The 16,323-nt window shown below is 38.7% G+C and overlaps 1 protein-coding gene across 3 annotated transcripts in view; it reads right to left on the bottom strand.

The window, feature by feature from the left end:
* The window catches only part of LOC132399229 (transmembrane channel-like protein 5), a 128,913-nt gene that overhangs the window by 16,874 nt on the left and 95,716 nt on the right, over positions 1–16,323 (bottom strand). For all 3 annotated transcript variants that reach the window (XM_059979396.1, XM_059979394.1, XM_059979395.1), the window contains 4 exons: positions 15,684–15,817; positions 12,887–13,054; positions 11,741–11,819; positions 10,148–10,240 (listed from right to left, as the gene is read on the bottom strand). In XM_059979396.1, the coding sequence (XP_059835379.1) occupies positions 10,148–10,240; positions 11,741–11,819; positions 12,887–13,054; positions 15,684–15,817 (474 nt within the window). The remainder of the gene's footprint in view (positions 1–10,147; positions 10,241–11,740; positions 11,820–12,886; positions 13,055–15,683; positions 15,818–16,323) is intronic.

Here is a 16,323-nt window from a genome sequence, read left to right as displayed (position 1 = left end):
ATTGAAAGAGAATTGATGGGTATGTGGGGAAATAAGGAGAGAGCAAATTGGACCACTGGGAGTTTGTGTGGACCCAAAGATCAAAATTGCTTCCAGCTGTCTTGTATTGAAGGCAGAGCATTTCAAGTGTAAGTGGGATTAGTTTCCTGATGGGGAGGACTATATGAGGAGGCAGGGTTTAAGAGTCAGCACAACATTGTGGGCCAAAGGGCCTGTACTGTTCTATGCTCTATGAGTTTTGAAGACAAATGGTATGTATAGATGTGGCCGAAGAGCATAGAAGCATTGGTTGCAGACGTCCATTAATCTACATTGAGTGAGCTGAGATCCTCTTGCCTCAGCCAGCAGAGGATTCCTGGAAATGTGCATTGGGTTCCCATCGATGGCAGCTTGGGAGGATTACGAAAGCTGCCTATACACTCTGAAAGAAGGAACTGGCTGACTCAATTAAAAAGGCCAAATGGGATAAATCACTGACACACACAAAATGCAGGAGGAACACAGCAGGACAAGTAGCGTCTAAGGAAAAGAGAAAACAGTCAACGTTTCGGGTCAAAACCCTTCATCAGGACTCCAAAAAAGAGTTGAGAAGTCAGAGTAAGAAGGTGGGGGGGAGGGAAGAAGAAGTACAAGGTAGTAGGTGATAGGTGAGACCGGGAGAGAGCGCAGGGTGAAGTAAAGAGCTGGGATGTTGATTCATCTACCCAGAGAGAGGGAGTGCTTTAATTGTTCAATGGGATGGAACCTGTATCACAGCACTATTTTGAACACATCTACTCTGTTAACCTGACTTTTGGAAGAGTATTTGTACAGGATGGAGGATAAAGGGGTTGACAGGGAGCTGACAAGTCAATTTTAATCTGTAGATAACCTGGAGGAAAGAGAACGGAATACAGCCATGTATAATGCCACAAGGGGTCCAGACAATTCCCCCCAACCCCCGCAAGAGTAGAGTAGTATTGTGAGCTACATGTGCCAAATTATACACCAAATTGAACAGTCCTGAAGAGATAATAACAATAGTACCAGGTCAGCATAACTGTCCTCCAGAGGGCAGTAGACACCATTGTTATCAATGCTACCATCGATTTAAACTCACCTAGATACATGATTTTTAATTAGTGCAAATGCCAGGATATTCTTTTTCAACATTGAAGACTTCTAAGGGATCTAGATATGAATAGATTTCCTGAGGTAGGAACTGAGGTGGTTAATGGAAGGAAGAACATATTTAATCCAGACAGGAATAAACCTTGGACTATTGGGGTCCAAGGTACCTGTCAAGTGATTAAGGTGATAGAGGGGCACTAATCAACCTGGAATGTGAGGAATTAACTTAAGTAATGCTTATGGGAGCTGGGTGATAGGCTGAATAGGACATGACCTCATGATAAATCCAGTGGGACAGACTATCAATAATTTCTTTATTTTTCAATCTTTTTATTAAGTTTCCAATAAACAATATTAATACTAATACACAGAGATCAGGAATACATTAATAACGGTTAACATGTAGAAACACATATTCCAAGTAACAAATGGAGTCTAACCTCCCAATCTCTTAGTAATTAACCACAAAAACAACAATTATAATTATAAAAAAAGAGAAAAAGAAAAAAAAAACAAACTAAAACAAACTAACCTTAAAAAAAACAAAGATTGGGCTGCCATAATTCATTGGTTAAAATTATATTTTGTCATTCATTCCGCTCCTCTATACATTAAAAAAAATTACTGGAAAAAAAGGATTCAGAAAGGGTCAATCTACATCATATGAAAATATTGAATAAATGGCTCACAAGTTTCTTCAAATTTAACTGAGGGGCCATAGTACTGCTCCTAATCTTTTCCAAATTTAAACATGCAATCATTTGGGAAAACCATTGAAATGTGGTAGGTAGGTTGGACTCTTTCCATTTAAATAAAATGGAAATTCTGGCTATTAATGTCATGAAAACAATTAAACGACAAGCCAATGAGGATAAATGACTAGAGTCTAGAACTGGTAGTTCAAAGATTGTAGTAATAGGATGAGGTTGTAAATCAACACACAGAACTGCTGAAATAATATCAAAAATATTTTTCCAATATTTTCTTAACAGGGGACACAACCAGAACATATGTGTCAAAGAAGCTACTTCAGAGTTACATCTATCACAAACAGGGTTTATATGACAGTAAAAATGTGCTAACTTACCCTTGGACATATGAGCCCTATAAACCACCTTAAATGGTATCAAAGCGTGACTGGCACACATTGATGAAATATTAACTAGTTTAAGAATTTTCTCCCATTTCTCTGTAGATAAAAGGTATTTGAAGTTCTTTTTCCCACTCATTCTTAATTTTATCAGAAGTACCTAGACATATTTTCATAATCAAATCATAAATAATTGCTATTAAACTCTTCTGAAAGGGTTTAAACCCAAAATTTTTTTTGTAACTTCGATTGGATGTGATATCAGAAAGGTAGGTAAAGAGGTATTCAGAAAGTTTCTAATCTGTAAATATGTGAAAAAGTGTAATCTAGGCAAATTATATTTATTAGACAACTGCTCAAAAGACATAAAACAATCATCCCTAAATAAATCACAAAAACATGTTATTCCTTTTGTTTTCCGTAACAAAAAGGCTTGATTAATTCTAGATGGTTGGGAAAAAAAAGTTAGATATAATAGAGCGTGACAGGATAAATTCATTCAATCCAAAAAATTTACGAATTTGAAACCATATTCGCAATGTATGTTTAACTATTGGATTTATCATTTGTTTATTCAGTTTAGTAAATACAAAGGGAAGCACAGCTCCTAGAATAGAAGCCACTGAAAACCTCTGTACAGACTCCCGCTCGAGGTTCATCCATCGTGGAGATTGAGTTTCATCCAACTTGTGTCCAAAATGTTAAATTTCGAATATTAATTGCCCAGTAATAAAATCTAAGATTCGGCAAAGCCAAACCGCCTTCCTTTTTTGATTTCTGTAAATATTTCTTACAATCTGGGATTTCTATATTGCTATATATATATAAAAAGAAATTTTAGAATTGATGGTATCAAAAAAAGATTTAGGAATAAAAATTGATACTGCTTGAAATAGATACAGAAGTTTCGGTAAAATAAACATCTTAATAGCATTAATTCTACCAATCAAAGATAAGGACAGTGGGGACCATTTAGTAAACAGTTGTTTAACATGATCAATTAAAGGTAAAATATTAACTTTAAATATATCCTTATACTTCTTAGTAATTTTAACCCCCAAATAAGTAAAATAATCAGTAGCCAATCTAAATAGTGATGGTCTATAAATAGGGATTTGACTATAAATAATTTAATACAGGAACTTTAGTGTATGCCTATGAAGGTTCTTTAATGGGTTTTCCTGCCAAGTGTGACTCATGCCTTGCAATATCTAGGGATGATTTTGCTGCTCCCGGCACTAAACAAGGCCATTCATTTCCTAGCTGTCACAATTTGAAACAATCAATACACAGAGAGAAAATCATTACATAGTGCTGAGTCAGGAAGAATGGTCCCAAGAGGAAGTTATCTTAAACGAGGAACAATTTGCCCACACCCAGTTTGCGTGCTTTCAGCTAAATTAGGGTGTGTAGTGGAATATGGTTTGTTCAATTTAAAACTGATTTACATCACTTCTAGGTGAAATAGTGAATATGCTAAAATTCCAATGATGACTACACAAAGTAGGAATGCACGTGACAGAAGTTAGGTGGTAAAAAGAGGATATAAGAGGGCCCCAGTGGCAAGGTGAGGCAAAATACCAAGAGATACTACAAGTATATTAAAAGTACATGGTTAACAAGGGAGAAAGTAGATCCCCTTAAAGATCAGCACAGCTGTCTATGCATGAAACCAAAGGAAATGGGTTAGAATTTAATGAATATTTCTTTTCCATTTTCACTCCAGAGAGAATGATTGAAGTTAAGGAGATGGGAGAACAGGAGAGAAGTGTTGAAGGCCTTAATGAGCCTTAAAGCGGACAAATCCCCAGGACCTGACCTGATACATTCTCAGACCTTGTGGAAAGCCAGACAAGAGGTTGTGTGAAGGACTTTGCTTACCTCTGGCTACAGATGAGATTGTGGAGGACTGGAGAGTGGCCAATATGGTACCATTGTTTAAAGCTGTCGGAAAATCAAGCCAGGAAACTATAGGCCAGTGAGCTTGACATTGGAAAAGGGTAAGTTGCAAGGAGGGAAATCTGAGGATCAGGATCTACCAACGTCTAGAGGGACAGGATCTGTTTCAAGATAGTCAGCACAGCTTTGTGTTTGGAATGTTGTGTTTGACAAACCTTTTGAGTTCCTTGAGGAGGAAACCAAAAGGGTAGGTGAGAGTAGGGCAGTGGATTTTGTCTACAGGAACCAAAGCAAGGCCTTTGACAAGGTCCCTCATAACAGACTAATCTGGAAGTTTGAATTGCATGGGATCCTGGGCAAAACAGCATATTGGACTCATAATTGGCTTAGTGGGAGGAAGCACAGGCTGATTGATGGCAAAAGGCTGATATTCAGACTGGAGGCCTATATCAGTGGTGTGCCACAAGGATCAGTGCTGGGACCTTTGTTGTTTGTAATTTATAACAATTTGTATGTGGACATACAAGCCATAGTTAGCAAGTCTGCAGGTGGTAAAATAGGCGATGTTGCAGTTAGTGCAGAAGATTATGAAAAACTACAAGGGGATTCTGATCAGCTAGGTACGTAGGTCGAGAAATGGCAAATAGCTTTCATTCTATTTAAATGTGAGGTGTTACATTTCAGGAGATAAAACCAGGGTAGGACTTGCATAATGGAGGGTAGGACCCTGGGGATTGTTACAGGACAGAGGACCTACTTTAGAAGTGCAAGTGCATAGGTCACTGAAAGTAGCATCACTTGTTGAAAGGGTAGTGAAGAAGGCATTTGGTGTGATGGCCTCCATAGATCAGGACTTGAGTACAGGATTAGGGAAATCACAATGTGGTTGTATAAAATGCTGGTGACACCACACTTGGAGTATTGTTTATAGCTTTGCTCGCCCTGTCCTAAGTTGTTATGAAGTCAGAAAGTGCAGAAAAGATTTACACGCATGCTGCCTGGACTTGGGAGCCCGCGTGTCAAGGAGAAATTGCGCAGACCAGCTTTTTTTGATTTACTGACTTTCAAGGAAAGGCTGTTGTTATGACAGCATGTCATTAGGCTCTCTGTACACTTCCTGTACTCCAACTCATTATCTGCAATATGGCCACGATGGTGGTATCGTCTCAAATTTGTGGATAAAAGATGTGGCTGTGCAGTTATGAATGTATGGAGAGTAGCACAAGGGTTGAGAATGCAATCCTGTGGGGCAACAGTGTTGAGAATAATTGTGGCAGGGGCATTGTTGCCTAACCTTATGGCCTATTGGTCAGCAAGTCAAGGATCCAGCAATAAAGGGAAGTGTTGAGTCACAGCTTTATCTTGAGAAATTAGTTTGCTTGGAATTATAATATTGAAGGCAGAGCTGTAGACAATAAACAATGATCTAATATAGACATCTTTACTGTTCGGTTGATCCAGGGATGAGTGTAGGGTCAGGGAGATGGTATTGCCATAGACGTTTTGATAGTATGTGAATTGAAGTGGGTCACAGTTATCTGGGAGGCCAGAATAACATGCCCAACCTCCTGAATATCAGAGCCACCAGTCAGTAATCATCGTTGAATTGTATTGAATTGAATTAACTTTATTATTTACATCCTTCACATATATGAGCAGTAAAAATCTTTACGTTACGTCTCCGTCTGAATGTGCAAATTATAGTAATTTGTAATGAATAGTATGTAGAACAGGACAGTCAATAGAGCATAGAAATATCAGCGTGAAATAATCAGTTTAACGGCCTGGTGGAAGAAGGTGTCCTGGAGCCTGTTGATCCTGGCTTTTATGCTGCAGTACTGTTTCCCGGATCAATTTGTCATTGGGGTGACTCAGGTCCCCAATTATCCTTCCGGGCCTTTTTACTCATTTGTCTCTGTAAATGTCCTGAATAGTGGGATGTTTATACCTACAGATACGCTGGACTGTCCGCACCACTCTCTGCAGAGTCCTGCGATTGAGGGAAATATATTTCCCATACCAAGCAGTGATGCAGCCAGTCAGGATGCTCTTAATCGAGCCCCTGTAGAAAGTCATTAGGATTTGGGGACTCATGCCAAACTTCCTCACTGTCTGAGGTGAAAGAGGCGCTGTTGTGCTTTTTTCACCACACAGCTGGTATGTACAGACCACATGAGATCCTTGGTGATGTGTATGTTCAGGAACTTAAAGATGCTCATTCTCTCAACCCCAGATCCATTGACGTCAATGGAGATTAGTCCACAACCAGCAACTTTGTTTTTGTGACATTGAGGGAGAGGTTGTTTTCTTGACACCACTGTGTCAGGGTGATGACTTCTTCTCTGTCAGCTGCCTCTTTGTTATTTGAGATAAGGTCAATCGTCAGCAAACTTAATTAGCAGATTGGAGCTGTGGGTGGCTAGGGGCGGTTAGGACACAGCCCTGAGGGGCACGTGTGTTGAGGGTCAGAGGGGCAGATGCACAAGGAAGCCCACTCTTACCACCTGTTGGCGATCTGACAGGAAGTCTAGGATCCAGCTGCACAAGGCAGGGTGAAGGCCGAGGTCTCTGTGCTTCTGGTCATGCCTGAAGGGAATAATGGTGTTGAATGCTGAACTGTAGTCCAAGAACAGCATTCTCACATAAGCATCCTTCTTCTCCAGATGTCATTCGTCGATCGGTTGTAGGTCGGTGAATTGTAGGGGGTTCATTGTGGGTGGTAGCATGTAGATGTAGTCCTTGAGCAGCCTCTCAAAGCATTTGCTTATTATTGAGGAGAGTATGACAGGATGCCAGTCGTTCAGACATGTTACCTTGGTCTTTTTAGGTAAGGCACATTACCTTGTTATTTTAGGTACTGGAATAAACAGGGGTCTTCTTAAAGCAGGTCACCTCAGACAGAAGCAGGGAGAGGTTCAAAATTACTGCAAATACTCCCCTCCCCCAGCTGACCTGCACAGACAGAGATATCACCCAGCCCCATTGCCGTCCATGACTCCACACTCAGGAAGACTGACCCTACATCTGGCATGGTGACTGTGAATTCAGGTGCATTGGAGGCTGTCGGGAGGGTGATGGAATTCCAATCCCTCCTGTTCAAAATGGGGTTAGAATGCATTACGCTCATCTGGAAAGGATGCACGAATGTCAGTGGCTTCAGTTTGTAGCCCGTTATAAGTCCTGTCAAAACTGATGGTGGTCTGGGATTTTGGTTCTGCATTGGTATTGTTTCTTGGCATCCCTGATAGCTTCTTGGAGGTCATATTTCAGTTTCTTATAAAGGAATTATCACAGGTGAAAATAAGATTGGATGGAGAAGTAAAGAAAGGTGGAGAAAGGTTCGAGGAAGAAATTCAGGAACATTGTCCCCATTGGCAATTGAATAATTGGCTGAAAATAGTGAAATGGTATAAAACATGGATACACTAAAGGTGAGAATTTTGGGATTGCAGTGATCTAGGGCCAGAGTCACTTGTAGAAATAGAGAAAAGCAAGTCTCTAAGGAGAGCTGAAAGTGAGTAGAGAATTTAAACTACATATTCTATTTTAAAACATCACTGATGTAAGTCAGCAAGTAACTATGATTGACTAGGAGGAGAAGATCCATCAATGTTTGGTGTCAACTGAAGTATACAGAGGGTGTACATTGGGAGGTCAGCCAGGAGAATATTGGAATGGATGAATCTAAAGGCAACATATCTTGGAAAGGGTTTCAACAGCAGGTTTGTTCAGAAGTCCTTCAGAAAGTCCATATAGGGATTACCTTCCCCACTTTTCACATGTACTCATGCCAAGCAATGTCTTGTTAGTTCCAAAGTTTGAAAGTTATACTTCAAGATCTCTTAGTTTTATTGATTTCTATTGTACCGCATCAGAATATGTAATAGTCCATATGCTAACAATCTTTCGTAATATTTTAGTGCTTTCAGATAACGGTCTGGAGTTTCTGCCTCACCTACATTTCAGTTACATAATGCTATGGCATGTGGTGTGGAACGTGGTCAAGTGGAAAAGGCATCAGTCTAGTGATCTGAAGGTTGCTAGTTCGAGCCTTAGCTGAGGCAGTGTGTTGTGTCCTTGAACAAGGCACTTAACCACACATTGCTCTGTGATGACACTGGTGCCAAGTTGTATGGGTCCTAATGCCCTTCCTTTGGACAACATCGGTGGCATGGAGAGGGGAGACTTGCAGCATGGGTAACTGCAGGTCTTCCATACAACCTTGCCCAGGCCTCAGTCATCATTGAAAATCCGATGGACACCCAAAGAGAATAATAATGCTATGACCTTTTTTGAAAATGATCTTAACATTTTTATTTTTATTATCAATCCCATCCTCCTGCCTTCTTCCCATAACCTTACAAGCCCTGACTAATAAAGAAACTGTTAACTGTTACCTTAAATGCACCCAGTGACCTGGCCTCTGTAGCCGCCTGTGGCAATGAATTCCACATTTTCACTATCCTCTGGCTAAAGAAATTCATCCTCATCTCTGTTCTAAATGGACCTCCTTCTAATAGTTACTCATATTTACAAACAGAACATTGTGATCTCAGCAACAGTTTAAGGCAATATCTGATGCTAGTTTCTGTCTCAAAGTACTCTTATCACATTCAATATCTATCACAATGGAAATGTCAACCCTATTGCAAGATGCTGTGTAAAAAACTGTCCAGTCTGCAACCATAATCAAAAGCCCTATATAAGCTCAGGCTGTTTATATCCTTTATCCTTACACCTCAATGCAAGCTTGTTCTCAACTCCAGTGTACAACCACAAGATCTTTAGTCATTCCCAGATAGCAATTCAGAATTTTCTTCTTTCGGTCCCCCACATGTTGGTTTGAGAATCGGAACTTATGTATGACAGTTTTGGATTATTTTGCCTCACTCAAAATAACATAAAAGTTCCCAACAATGATGACTGAAATGCTCAAAGAAGATATTCTCAGCTTTCAAATCAGATCAGGATTCCATAACCACAAAAATGAACAAAACAATTTATTCCACTTGTTTCTGAGCACTCTGTAAGTAACCACAGAAACGCCACTATAGTTGAACTGAGCCTCTCTCCCACCATTGTTTGAAGGAGTTTTCCATACCCATAAAAGTTCTGTCCCCAAAAATAGTGACACCTACTCGAGGGAACACAAAACTACTTACATAAGGCATGCTCTTTTGACAAATTCCTTATAGCAGACCAGAATGACAGCATAATTAACTAAAGCAAAACACTGGTCAGTTAAAATGCCTCATCAAAAAAACACTTTAATTTAAACCATGAAAATCAACAGACTCAACACGGCAGGATGTGCCACAGACCAAAGTCAGTGGTGAACTATCCAATGACTTGGGTATTCATCAGTTTCTGCCTCCATGCTTGTATTTTTCTATCACCTCTTCCTCCAGGTCACTCCTCCTCCCATCCCAAGTTCATGCTGATACTGTTATCCTCCTTTAATTCACCTTGGCATCTTCAACTTCACGTCTCCCTAATACCGCTTTCCTTCTTGTATTTAATCCTGATGTTACTTATATTTGTAACTATACTTTTATAGCCAATTGAGCTCATTTGAACGTATTCAATTTTTGATCGGAAATAAGATATTTGACTTCTGATTTAGTTCAGACACTCGTGTCCACCTGTGCACTCACATTTTGAAATTCAATGCAACAGCTATCTTCAGGATTGTGCTAACATTTATACACAAATACAGAGATTATGTAATATGTATGACAATTTATCATATGCTATTATTTTCATGGGGAAGAAGGCAAAAGAAATGGGAGCGTGAAATCATCAGCATTTTATTATGGCAAATTTCTCCTGCGACAAATGAACAGAAAATGCACAAAGCCCTGCATTAATGTCCATTAATGTATAATTGCACTAACCAAAGCTCTATTTTACTAAAGTTTCTAACTTCTAACAGGAATAAATTTATTTTACAGTGGTAGATAGCCTGTAATAATCTTATGTTTCATTTGTGCTACTTAAAACTGCAAATTAGATCTGACAATTTTTAATATTTATAAGATTATGGCTTACCTCTGTGCTGGATTTTGTCTTATTCTCCTCAGAAACTTCCCTCATTTTCAAGGCTGTGAGTTTTTGTAACAAATACGATTTGTCTTTTCCTTCCTAAGAGGAAAAAATATTTTTGTAATGTTAACCACCCAACACATGTATTGGCAGCACACAGAGCCTTCAGTCAGAGAAAAAAACTGAAAATGCTGGAAATATTCAGTAGAGCAGGCAGAATCATTGGGGGAGAAAAACAGTCTCCAGCAGCATCAATGGGATGAGAGCCATTTCAAGCCCATCCAATAAATTTAATCTTTCTTTCACATGCAAAGTTTTGAACAAAGTGTTGTAAATCTGTTGAGGAATACATGACATGAAGATAATTTTAGAGTACCTATTTTCATTTCTCTGCAGTACCTATTATCCTTCATTGTGGCAGATACTAAACAAGCAAAAAAAAATCTCTGATGCTGGGATACATCCTCAGTGATGCAATCCTGCGTCGTTGGGTGTTTTGTTTCTTTCAGCATCAGGCATCCTCACCCAGGTGGCCCAGCCGGGGTTAATCAGGCCCCAGCATGTGTCCCAGCGGCATCGGTCCATGGGTCACCACTCTTGATCCATAGCTGTCTGGAGATTTGCTCAGCAGCCTCTCTGCTGAACCCGATGGCTCTTTTTGTTGCAGCCCCCATAATGCCAAGGTGAGAGTAGGTTCTGCACAGCAAGCATCCAGCAAAACCTCTAAACCCCACTTCTATAGACTCACATCATGCTCTCCACCCGTCTTTGGCACTGCTCTACCAGCTTCTGGTATTTGGCTTTCTTATGTTCAAACACCTCCTCAATCCCAAACTGAAAAATGATCAACTTGAGCATTAGTAATTTGTCATCTGTCATATCAATATAAATTTATATTGTGCTACTTTTATAGACCATAACTAATCAGCATTCTCAATGCATTTCATTACAATCCAATGTGGATTTTGTAGGTAGAAGTTTCAAATTAATTATTTATTATTAATGTAAAAAGCAACATCAAATAAGAATGAATCAATTAATATGAACCCCAGTAACAAGTTACAGGTAGAAAAATATATCAAAGGCATAATAAGATTTGTATTTCAGGGGCTAAATAATTGAATAAGAAAATTCCTAAGGTTTGAATTGTAGTCAGCATTTGAATTAACTTGGAATGGTTTACAAAAAGTACCATTATGTCCTTTTAATATGTAAAGACACATCCAACAGGCATCCACTTTTCAAACAATCTGATGGCCATTATTGGAAATTTATATGGGATAATTTTGGAGTGGGACAAGCAGACCGGCTCATCTGTTATGGCCTTTGCTGTTGTTTAGACATTATTACTCATTGCCAAAACCTTTAGGTGAATAATAGCCAGTTAGGCAGAAAACAGGAGGAAAACCAACATCCCTGAACCAGCAGGCACCCAATAGCTTCAGGAGAGAAGAAGGTAAGATATATTAAAAAAACAAATCACAGCTAAGGTTGGTCAGACACTGAGATTCTAAAAAGGAAACTAGAAATTTAAATTTAAAATTATGGTGTAGAGAAGTAAAAATACTTTAAAGGAATATGACAAGGTCTCAAACTTACATTAACAATACGCTCTTGTAAGAGTTTTGCCATCATTTTATGCCCATCTATAATTTGCCAATACAGATAGATAATAGCACTTGAAAAAAGAGAATAAAGAGTATTATTAATAGTGATATTTGCATTTAATTGTTCTGTGATACATATATAGTTGATTCATGTCTAGAACTACAATCACCATGGTATAGTGTAATTAAATTAAATTAGATACAACTTAAGTGTAATTTGGTTGATGCACCATCAATAACTCTCTCTGAGACGTGAAGTCAAGATATCAGCTTTTATTGACTGGAAGAAAGAACAAGCAGTATTTGACCACCATACTACAGCCTGGAGAATGAGGGCCGGGCTCAGGCCTCAATCGCCTTTATACCGGGGTCTGTGGGAGGAGCCACAGGAGCAGTCAGCAGGGGCGTGTCCAGACAGGTATATGTAGTTCACCACATTGGCACCATATTATTAATCCATTGGTATAAATGTTTTGTTAATTTAGAGATGCAGTCATGCAACAATGGAAATGAAATTTAAAAGTCAAGACATAATTTGAATACTAAGCATTCTTATTACCCTCATAAAATAAACTTGTATCAGAATTAGAATCAGGTTTATTTTCACTGACACAGGTCGTGAAATTCGTTGCTTTGTGGCAACAGCACAGTTTGGGCATAACAAATTATTATAAGTTACAATAAATATCAATAAATAAAGAATGCAAAAGAGGAATAGTGAGGTAGTGTTCATGGACAGTTCAGAAATCTTATGGCAGAGTGGAAGAAGCTGTTCCTAAAATATTGAGTGTTCAGGCTCCCGTACCTCCTCCCTGATGGGAGTAGTGAGAAGAGGGCTTATCCAGGATAGAGAGGGTCATTAATAATGAATGCCACCTCTTGAGGCACCGCAATGATTAGGGCCTGTTGATGACGTGCTAATCATTTAAATTCTTGAGTAGAGCAGTTACCATAACAAACTGTAATGCATCTGGATGGAATGCCTTCTATGATGCATAGGTTATTGTTTGACTTTCAATCTGATTGCAATTAATAATATCAAATTCACCTTTGGATAGCTATAAGGAAGTTTTGTGGATGCACAATTGATAACTCACTACAGGTTTATCTTATCATTGAATATGAACATCATACTTACAACACAATAACTGTTAAAATGAAGAAGAACAGCGGATTCACAAGCAATTTGTTGTAGATCCACCCAAGCCACGCCAGTTGATGAATTGTCTCATGAATAAATCTTGAAACGGAACTATAAGGGACACTTAATCCTCTAAAGGGGCCACAGAATTTAGAAGGCCTCAATCTGAAGAAAATATTACAAAATATATAATTAACAATACAGGAGACACAGAAATGATAATACGCTGGTAAAATGCCCATTTTGGGCACAATGCATATTAAGGACTTCTTCAATGTACTTCTGATTTAACATAAGAAATAGGGCCCATTGAGCCTGCTCTGCCATTCAATAAGATCATGGCTGATCTGTCCGTAAACTCAGCTCCATCTACCTGCCTTTTCCCCATAACCCTTAATTCCCTTACTGTAAAAATCTATATCTAACTGTATCTTAACTATATTTAGTGAATAAGCCTCAAATACTTCCCTAGGCAGAGAATTCCACAGATTCACCACTCTCTGGGAAAAACAGTTTCTCTTCATCTCTATCCCTGAATCTTGAGGTAATGTTCCTTGGTTCTAGTCTCACTTACCAATGAAAACAAATTTCCTACTTCTATCTTATCTATCCCTTTCAGAATTTTGTATGTTTTTATAAGATTCCCTCTCATTCTTCCGAAGTCCAGAGAGTATAGTCCCAAGTATAGTCCTCATAGGTTAACCCCTTCATCGCTGGAAGCAACCTAGTGAACCTCCTCTGCACTGCCTCCAAAGCCAGTATATCTTTCTTCAAGTACGGAGACCAGAACTGCACACAGTACTCCAGGTGCAGCCTCATCAGTACCCTGTATAGTTGCAGCATGACCTCCCTGCTCTTGAATTTAATCTACATTTTGACATATCACCTGCAAGTACAAATCAACAATATAATTATTCGTATCCAGACTTATTTATCACATGTACATTGAAACATACAGTGAAATGTGTCATTTGGATTAACCAACACACCCAAGGATGTGATGGGGGCAGCCTGCAAATGCGGCCGCACATTCTGGCGCCAACATAGCACACCCAGAGCGTTCAGCTGAGGAGCACAGAACACAGCACAACAGAACATGCCAAGTGACAAAACAACAACAGCTAGATAAGCCCTGTTTCTCCTTCCCATCCACCCACGCGTATACACATCCTCTAGATCCAGCGGACTCGTGACCCTTGACTTCTTCATTGGACTTGCAGAGATTCGTGATGGGGGTTCGGTCATTGAGCCTTGGCTTCTGGACTTAAGTTTATTAAGTAAGAGTTGAATTACTTCTTAACTACCTTGAACTCTTACCTCTGTCTTCATCATTTATATCATAAGTATCATGAAAAGAAACATCAGCTTGATCATACTTTGCTGTGAAAATATTGAGATTCAATACGTTTCTCAAAATATTGAGATTGTTTTTGGAGTGTTTTGTTGTAGATTTCCAGCATCAACAACTTCTCTCTTGTGTGTCCATATTGAGACTCATGGTGTTTTCCATTACTCATAGAAAAATGAAATTTCAGACTGATGTGCAGTTACCTTAATATCCACAAACGACTGTCAGAATTGATAAAGCTGATAGCACTGTAAATACAGCACTTTGCTGTTTGGCACACACTAACTTATTTTCAGAGCTGCTGTTGCCACAGTTGTACAACAGATATAAAGTAATTTTGCCAGACAGTCTTCACACTAGCTAATTGTCATTTTCAGATTTTTGTGCATTGTACTAAAATTATCACCTTCCTCTGAGACAGTCAGACCTTGCTACTTTAAAATCAGTACATCTATCATAATGAATAGTTTGAGCCAGGTAGAATATGAGTTTTTAAGTGTTGTATTTGCACCAGGAATACACTCAAGGGTGCATACTGCACTTGGAGAGGAGATTAGTAATTATGGATTCAAGAATTATAATATTTATTAGAAGAAAAATAACAATAACAAAATGTAAATACTAGAAACTTAAAATATAAAGAGAGTTACACAGAACCACACAAGATACATGGGGCAGAGTATTTATCCACACAATATATGAATTGTAAAATGTAAAACCAGAGATTGGCTGTGTCTAACAGTAATCTAACTAGTCCGTTCTCCTACACTCTCTCCATAGCTCTGCAATTTTTCTTCCCTTTCAGATACTGATTCAGCTGTCTTTTGAGTGTTATCCTGCAGCCCAATTCAGACCAAAACTACTCACTGCATAAAAAAATCGTTCCTCGTGCCACTCTTTGTTCTTTCATTTTACTTTCCCAAAGAAGTTCTGAACCTCACTAGTTGTTCTCCTTTTGATTAAAGGAAATTAAAATTCAGTGAAAAGGAGTGAGAATCAAATGAAACTAAAGTCTGAGATGGATAAAAATGACCTATTGCCACTTTAATAGTTGCCTAGTAAAGGAGGTCAAAAGCCTAATACCATTCAATGAAAGCTTTCTCCCCATTCCTCTGTTAAATAATGGCAGCTGGTGTAATGCTGTGCACATCATTCTCTTTCACAGCATTCCTTATTATTAAAGTAACTGGAATAACATGGCAAGGACACGGACTGTGCTTGAAAATTTAATAATTGTGGCTAAATTATTTCTTTTTAAGCCAAGCAGAAGTGTCCACTGCACAAATGAATCCATGATATTAGGCAAAAAATAAATATCTCTATCAGACCATTCCCCTTTCCTTTTGTTTATAGGCACATTATTAATTAAAGAGTACAGCAAACCTCCAGAAAATATATCAATAATGCTAATCTCACTATACTTGGTTAAAAAAAAGTGCAACCTACCTCCACACAGTTATGCCTATCAGGCAAAGAACCCCAATAAAGGCAGGAAAGAACAACAGGAAAATGAAGATTGTTGTCATGTGGGAAGCTCGCCAAGCCATGCGAGGTGGCTGACAATTCATCATTAGGCTAACCTGAACACAAAGTTACAACAGAAGAGAACATTCGTTGTGAGTGTAGTCATGTTATTTCCAAACTATTGTTAGTATACAAAGAAATGTTACATTTAATAATAATTGCAGCTGTTAACACAGGCAAATGGAGTTCAAACCAGCAAAGTATAAAGTGATTCAGTTTGGAAAATCAAACTTGAAAGCAGAACACAGGGTTAATGGCAGGCAGGATTCTTAGCATTGTGGAGAAACAGAGGGATTTTGGGGTCTACATCTATAGATCCCTCAAATTCCCACTTAAGTTGACTCGATTGTTAACAAAGCATATGGTGGTGCTGTCTTTTAGTCAGGAGATTGAGTTCAAGAGCTGCAATATAATGGAGCCCTATAAAACTCTGGTTAGACCACATTTGAATATTGTGTTCTGGTTACCTTAGTATGTATGGGAAGGATGCAGAAGCTTTAGAGAAGTTGCAGAAGAGATTTACCAAGAAGCTGCCTGAATTAGAGAGCATGTCTTAAATGGA

The sequence above is a fragment of the Hypanus sabinus genome, chromosome 9, assembly GCF_030144855.1.
Source record: "Hypanus sabinus isolate sHypSab1 chromosome 9, sHypSab1.hap1, whole genome shotgun sequence".
NCBI classification, from domain to species: Eukaryota; Metazoa; Chordata; class Chondrichthyes; order Myliobatiformes; family Dasyatidae; genus Hypanus; species Hypanus sabinus.
The sequence above is the reverse complement of the archived record's forward strand: the minus strand, read 5'-3'. Positions and strand labels throughout refer to the sequence as shown.